Raw genomic sequence first — 8,105 nt, 5'->3', positions numbered from 1 at the left:
AGTTTGATGTTACTAAACCCACAACAGTAAAATCGGTGTGTATATGCAGTAAAGCAAGCTTGTTATACTCACTGGAACCTAAGGGGTTAATCCTCCTTATTGTGTAAAAAGGCTGCCTGATCCTGTATTCTCTGATCCTCCCCTTCTTCCACAGTCCTTAATCCATCTCCTGATAGGACAGAGCCCTGGAGGCACTCTGCACATGCTCAGTTTGGTGTGTATTGCTAAAGGGTTTTTTCTTTCTTTTCGGGAGGGTGCATGTGATCAGCACTGGGCCAATCAGCACTGTCCAGACACAGTGTCCGTGGTCATGCAGCATGAGGAGAATAAAAACTCCTCCGACAAGCTTTAACCAGACACTGATAGAAGTCACAAGACTGCTATATGCTGCTGATGAGAAAAGATATTTAGCAGTTTATATTTACTAAAATAATTGCTTTTCCATGTTCTGTGTACTATGATCTGAGACCAGATATAGTGAATGCAGGGTCCTGGGTTTAGTAAAATTTTAATCACACTATTTCTTATTTATTGTAATAAAAAAAATTATTTTGTCTAACCACTTCAGCTCCAGGAGGTTTACCGCCCTTCATGACCAGGCCATTTTTTGCGACACGGCACTGCGTTCCTTTTACTGACAATTGTGTATGCATGCAACACTGTACCCAAATAAAACTGATATCCTTTTTTTCCACAAAAAGAGCTTTCTTTTCATTTTTGGTGCCTCTCACCAGCATTGGTACCCTGCATCCCTTGCTTTCCATGCAACCACTTGTACTCCCCTGTTTCTTGAATTTGCACATAATATAAAGTAGAAAGATTACAATTTCTTATCAAAGCAGACTTTTGCTTCTATGTTTTATGTGTTAACCTTTCTAATATATTTTTCAATAAAATCAGATTGAACTAAATAATCCCAGTGACAGTCACCGCACTTCGATTACAAACCAGCATGTGTTCTCTATTGTATTGTTTCTGTTCTGTGTGCATTTTTTAGTACTTATAATAAACTCCAGATTCAGCACACAGTCATCCTGACTGTGAGCATCTGAAGCCCGCTGCGACTTTCTTCCGGGATTAGGTGCAGCTGGCTACCCAGCATATGCACCTCCCGTTCTCATGCATGTGCAGTGGGAACGAATTGCCCCATCAGTTTTCTCGGTCAGTGCAATAAAATAACCTCCGATTTGCAATGCTGCTCATATTGTTCCTGACGCCACCAGTCGCTATAGATACCTTTACTGCCACACAGTACCAATCTAAACAAAGACTGAATTCCCATTTCAAAACTGGCAGCTATCTCCGCCTAGCATTGCGTCATTTCTGATTGTGAAATAACGTGATGCTAGCAGCGGGGGGGGGATGCCCATTGACTTCTGGGATTGATGACACTGCTTTCCCAGGAGCCAATGGACAAGCAGAAATGACATGCCTTGCCGTGGCGAGGTTGGACGGTGTTTTGTCAGAATAGGTAACCCCTCAGATTAGGTAACGCAATAAACAGCGTATATAAATAAATATAGTATGTTGACTCCTGTGATGCTGTTTGGATGTTACATTTTGAAATAAGCTGAACACCAGCAGTAAGAGGGTGGCCGAGGCCATGTTGGTACACCTCGCACTGCTCAGCGCTAAACCTTTAGGCTTTCAAAATGTAACATCCAAACAGCATCACAGGATGTCAATACACTATATTTATTTATATACGCTCAATTTATTGCTAAAATTACTGTGAAATTTAAGACGTAGCTGGGTGTACTAAGATCTCCGCTGCCTTCTTGTTACTGCAGGTGTTCTGTCAGATGAGCAAACCTGGTAGTGGTGGACACATGCGCAACTGATGGAATGTCACTTCTGTTACCTAATCTGACGGGTCGCCGATTCTGACGGAACAACGGAAGTACAGCCTTTAGACTCAAGATAAGGTAGTAAATGACAAAAAAAAAAAAAAAAAAAAGTTTCCAAATAAGAATGGGGGTTAGGTCTTCACTAATTGCAGGCATTGCTGTAATTTAGGCTGGAACTCAGCTTTAAGAGCAGAACAGAGGGATCCTGGGACCTATTTTAAATTGTTGGCAACTATGTTCAGTAAAGTGATGATCAATAAAGTTTATTTGAAATTGGTGTCTCTAGTCTAGATAGAAGAACAATGGAAGCTAAGTTTTCAGAGGGACATACAACGCTCCAACCCTGTCTTCCCGTCAGAGGGACGAGTAACCTTCAATGTGCACATGAATTGGTCTCCGAAAACATGGCCGCCGTCGAGAGCCTCGAATGCGCAGAAGTGTAGGTAGCTCAAAGTGCCCTATAATACTGTGTAGTCGACTACCAGGCTAATAATCAAGGAAAACATAAACTTTTAGCGCCGAAGAGTCTTCTCATAGCTGTTAGGTGTCAGGCACAGGGCGGCGACATAGCGGTGAGGAGTAGAATCTGCCTCTTGTGCCTGTGTGTGCTCTAGGCGGGGGCATTAGGTGGAGGCAGCGGCGCAGGTAGTGACGTCACGGCTTGTTGTTGCCTGGCGCGGGGAAGATGGAGGCAGATTGTGGGGTGTCTGCTCAGCTGTTGAAGGAGTTCCTGTCCATCACCGGTGAGATTGGAGGGGGCGGCATGGAATTCAGCTGTGTGCTGACTAGATCTGGGGGGTAGGGGGGACACCCACAGCTGGGGGAGCCCACATGTCACATGGAGTGCTCAGTGACTGGGGCTGTCAGGGGTCATCATCAGACATGGTGCACACTGATATACATAAGAAGTCATTCAGGGGGTGGTCTGTGTCCCCCATGGGCACATTGCACACGTTTAGGCTTCATGTACACTGCTGCTGGTAAACAGACGGGCATTATTTTCAACTGCTCCTCTGTTCTCTTATCAATACATGTACACAGGGTCGTTTATAGTCCTTTCTAGGCAGTTGAGTTTAGGGGCCTTTTTTGGAAGGCAAAAAAAGAGTTCAGAAGCTGAGTTTAGAGGAAATTCAAGCGCTAAATGCTACGCGTTTAGCCGTGTTTCATTTACAGGCATTTTTCATTTGTGGCTAAACGCTTCTAAACGCAAACATGGCAGAACGCAAGACCTTTTTTTTAAGGGTTAGACAGTGTGGATTGATTAAAAACCCTTTCAGTTTTAATTGCTGTCTGTGTCCCTGTTAGGGAGATTCACCAACCTAATTTGGTTACCAAAGGTGAAAGAAATTCCAAATCTTGGGTTGTCACCAGTACAGGAATAGAGGAGAAATCTACCAATGTGGACATATTTATTTATTTTATTTATTTCAGGTACTTATATAGCGCCATCAATTTACGCAGCGCTTTACATATACATTGTACAGTCACATCAGTCCCTACACCCTCAAGGAGCTTACAATCTAAGGTCCCCAACTCACATTCATACATACTAGGGACAATTTAGACAGGATCCAATTAACCTACCAGCATGTCCTCTGTCATAAAGGATTCCCTCACCCCCCCCCATCCTCTGTCTCTCACCCCCCCCCCCATCTTCTGTCTCTCACCCCCCCCCATCTTCTGTCTCTCACCCCCCCCCCATCCTCTGTCTCTCACTCCCCCCCCATCCTCTGTCTCTCACCCCCCCCCCCCCATCCTCTGTCTCTCACCCCCCCCCCATCCTCTGTCTCTCACCCCCCCCCATCCTCTGTCTCTCACCCCCCCCCCCATCCTCTGTCTCTCACCCCCCCCCCATCCTCTGTCTCTCACCCCCCCCCATCCTCTGTCTCTCACCCCCCCCATATCCTCTGTCTCTCACCCCCCCCATATCCTCTGTCTCTCACCCCCCCCATATCCTCTGTCTCTCACCCCCCCCATATACTCTGTCTCTCACCCCCCCCCATATCCTCTGTCTCTCACCCCCCCCCATATCCTCTGTCTCTCACCCCCCCCCATATCCTCTGTCTCTCACCCCCCCCATATCCTCTGTCTCTCACCCCCCCCCATATCCTCTGTCTCTCACCCCCCCCCCATATCCTCTGTCTCTCACCCCCCCCCCCATATCCTCTGTCTCTCACCCCCCCCCCATATCCTCTCTCACCCCCCCCCATATCCTCTCTCTCACCCCCCCCCCCCCCATATCCTCTGTCTCTCACCCCCCCATATCCTCTGTCTCTCACCCCCCCCCATATCCTCTGTCTCTCACCCCCCCCCATATCCTCTGTCTCTCACCCCCCCCCATATCCTCTGTCTCTCACCCCCCCCCATATCCTCTGTCTCTCACCCCCCCCATATCCTCTGTCTCTCACCCCCCCCCATATCCTCTGTCTCTCACCCCCCCATATCCTCTGTCTCTCACCCCCCCATATCCTCTGTCTCTCACCCCCCCCCCATATCCTCTGTCTCTCACCCCCCCCATATCCTCTGTCTCTCACCCCCCCATATCCTCTGTCTCTCACCCCCCCCCATATCCTCTGTCTCTCACCCCTCCCATATCCTCTGTCTCTCACCCCCCCATATCCTCTGTCTCTCACCCCCCCCATATCCTCTGTCTCTCACCCCCCCCCATATCCTCTGTCTCTCACCCCCCCCCCATATCCTCTGTCTCTCACCCCCCCCCATATCCTCTGTCTCTCACCCCCCCCCCATATCCTCTGTCTCTCACCGCCACCCATATCCTCTGTCTCTCACCCCCCCCCCATATCCTCTGTCTCTCACCCCCCCCCCCATATCCTCTGTCTCTCACCCCCCCCCATATCCTCTGTCTCTCACCCCCCCCCCATATCCTCTGTCTCTCACCCCCCCCCCCCATATCCTCTGTCTCTCACCCCCCCCCATATCCTCTGTCTCTCACCCCCCCCCCCATATCCTCTGTCTCTCACCCCCCCCCCATATCCTCTGTCTCTCACCCCCCCCCCCATATCCTCTGTCTCTCACCCCCCCCCATATCCTCTGTCTCTCACCCCCCCCATATCCTCTGTCTCTCACCCCCCCATATCCTCTGTCTCTCACCCCCCCCATATCCTCTGTCTCTCACCCCCCCCCCATATCCTCTGTCTCTCACCCCCCCCCCATATCCTCTCTCTCACCCCCCCCCCATATCCTCTGTCTCTCACCCCCCCCCATATCCTCTGTCTCTCACCCCCCCCCATATCCTCTGTCTCTCACCCCCCCCCATATCCTCTGTCTCTCACCCCCCCCCATATCCTCTGTCTCTCACCCCCCCCATATCCTCTGTCTCTCACCCCCCCCCTATCCTCTGTCTCTCACCCCCCCATATCCTCTGTCTCTCATCCCCCCCCCCATATCCTCTGTCTCTCACCCCCCCCATATCCTCTGTCTCTCACCCCCCCCATATCCTCTGTCTCTCACCCCCCCCATATCCTCTGTCTCTCACCCCCCCCCATATCCTCTGTCTCTCACCCCCCCCCCATATCCTCTGTCTCTCACCCCCCCCCCATATCCTCTGTCTCTCACCCCCCCCATATCCTCTGTCTCTCACCCCCCCATATCCTCTGTCTCTCACCCCCCCCCCATATCCTCTGTCTCTCACCCCCCCATCCTCTGGCTCTCACCCCCCCCATCCTCTGGCTCTTACCTCCCCCCCCCCCATCCTCTGTCTCTCACCTCCCCCCCCCCATCCTCTGTCTCTCACCTCTCCCCCCCCATCCTCTGTCTCTCACCTCCCCCCCCCCATCCTCTGTCTCTCACCCCCCCCCATCCTCTGTCTCTCACCCCCCCCCATCCTCTGTCTCTCACCCCCCCCCCCCATCCTCTGTCTCTCACCCCCCCCCCCCATCCTCTGTCTCTCACCCCCCCCCCCATCCTCTGTCTCTCACCCCCCCCCCCCATCCTCTGTCTCTCACCCCCCCCCCATCCTCTGTCTCTCACCCCCCCCCCCATCCTCTGTCTCTCACCCCCCCCCCCATCCTCTGTCTCTCACCCCCCCCCCCCATCCTCTGTCTCTCACCACCCCCCCCCATCCTCTGTCTCTCACCACCCCCCCCCATCCTCTGTCTCTCACCACCCCCCCCCATCCTCTGTCTCTCACCACCCCCCCCCATCCTCTGTCTCTCACCCCCCCCCATATCCTCTGTCTCTCACCCCCCCCCATATCCTCTGTCTCTCACCCCCCCATCCTCTGGCTCTTACCTCCCCCCCCCCCATCCTCTGTCTCTCACCTCCCCCCCCCCCCATCCTCTGTCTCTCACCTCTCCCCCCCTATCCTCTGTCTCTCACCTCTCCCCCCCCATCCTCTGTCTCTCACCTCTCCCCCCCCATCCTCTGTCTCTCACCTCCCCCCCCCCATCCTCTGTCTCTCACCTCCCCCCCCCCATCCTCTGTCTCTCACCTCCCCCCCCCCATCCTCTGTCTCTCACCCCCCCCCCATCCTCTGTCTCTCACCCCCCCCCCATCCTCTGTCTCTCACCCCCCCCCCCCATCCTCTGTCTCTCACCCCCCCCCCCCATCCTCTGTCTCTCACCCCCCCCCCATCCTCTGTCTCTCACCCCCCCCCCCATCCTCTGTCTCTCACCCCCCCCCCCATCCTCTGTCTCTCACCCCCCCCCCCCATCCTCTGTCTCTCACCCCCCCCCCCATCCTCTGTCTCTCACCCCCCCCCCCATCCTCTGTCTCTCACCCCCCCCATATCCTCTGTCTCTCACCCCCCCCCATATCCTCTGTCTCTCACCCCCCCCCATATCCTCTGTCTCTCCCCCCCCCCATTTCCTCTGTCTCTCCCCCCCCCCCATATCCTCTGTCTCTCCCCCCCCCCATATCCTCTGTCTCTCCCCCCCCCCCCATATCCTCTGTCTCTCCCCCCCCCCCATATCCTCTGTCTCTCCCCCCCCCATATCCTCTGTCTCTCTCCCCCCCCCCATATCCTCTGTCTCTCTCCCCCCCCCCCATATCCTCTGTCTCTCCCCCCCCCCCATATCCTCTGTCTCTTCCCCCCCCCATATCCTCTGTCTCTTCCCCCCCCCATATCCTCTGTCTCTCCCCCCCCCCATATCCTCTGTCTCTCCCCCCCCCCATATCCTCTGTCTCTCCCCCCCCCCATATCCTCTGTCTCTCACCTCCCCCCCCCATCCTCTGTCTCTCACCTCCCCCCCCCATCCTCTGTCTCTCACCTCCCCCCCCATCCTCTGTCTCTCACCTCCCCCCCCATCCTCTGTCTCTCACCTCCCCCCCCATCCTCTGTCTCTCACCTCCCCCCCCCATCCTCTGTCTCTCACCTCCCCCCCCATCCTCTGTCTCTCACCTCCCCCCCCCATCCTCTGTCTCTCACCTCCCCCCCCCATCCTCTGTCTCTCACCTCCCCCCCCATCCTCTGTCTCTCACCCCCCCCCCCATCCTCTGTCTCTCACCCCCCCCCCATCCTCTGTCTCTCACCCCCCCCCATCCTCTGTCTCTCACCCCCCCCCCATCCTCTGTCTCTCACCCCCCCCCATCCTCTGTCTCTCACCCCCCCCATCCTCTGTCTCTCACCCCCCCCCCATCCTCTGTCTCTCACCCCCCCCCCATCCTCTGTCTCTCACCCCCCCCCATCCTCTGTCTCTCACCCCCCCCCCCATCCTCTGTCTCTCACCCCCCCCCCCATCCTCTGTCTCTCACCCCCCCCCCATCCTCTGTCTCTCACCCCCCCCCCCATCCTCTGTCTCTCACCCCCCCCCCCATCCTCTGTCTCTCACCCCCCCCCCATCCTCTGTCTCTCACCCCCCCCCCCATCCTCTGTCTCTCACCCCCCCCCCCATCCTCTGGTCTCTCACCCCCCCCCCCCATCCTCTGTCTCTCACCCCCCCCCCCATCCTCTGGTCTCTCACCCCCCCCCCCATCCTCTGTCTCTCACCCCCCCCCCCATCCTCTTGTCTCTCACCCCCCCCCCCCATCCTCTGTCTCTCACCCCCCCCCCCATCCTCTGTCTCTCACCCCCCCCCCCCCATCCTCTGTCTCTCACCCCCCCCCCCCATCCTCTGTCTCTCACCCCCCCCCCCATCCTCTGTCTCTCACCCCCCCCCCCCCCCCCCCCCCATATCCTCTCTTACAACTGAAAGTATTTAAGGTAAAATAACTTTTTTCAGTTTTGGACAGATTAAATCCCTTTTCACACATGCGGACCGTTCAGGTCCACCTGTCAATTTTTTTTTAGGTGGACCTGAA

General features: G+C 55.3%; 1 protein-coding gene across 1 annotated transcript in view; it reads left to right on the top strand.

The window, feature by feature from the left end:
• Nucleotides 1-2,435: 2,435 nt before the first annotated feature.
• The window catches only part of UBXN7 (UBX domain protein 7), a 54,840-nt gene continuing 49,170 nt past the window's right edge, over nt 2,436-8,105 (top strand). Inside the window, exon 1 of the mRNA XM_073625626.1 lies at nt 2,436-2,590. Coding sequence (XP_073481727.1) covers nt 2,533-2,590 — 58 coding nt within the window. The 5' untranslated portion in view covers nt 2,436-2,532. The remainder of the gene's footprint in view (nt 2,591-8,105) is intronic.

Source organism: Aquarana catesbeiana, linkage group LG04 (genome assembly GCF_042186555.1).
Source record: "Aquarana catesbeiana isolate 2022-GZ linkage group LG04, ASM4218655v1, whole genome shotgun sequence".
Taxonomy (NCBI): Eukaryota; Metazoa; Chordata; class Amphibia; order Anura; family Ranidae; genus Aquarana; species Aquarana catesbeiana.
This window is presented reverse-complemented; position numbering and strand designations above follow the sequence as displayed.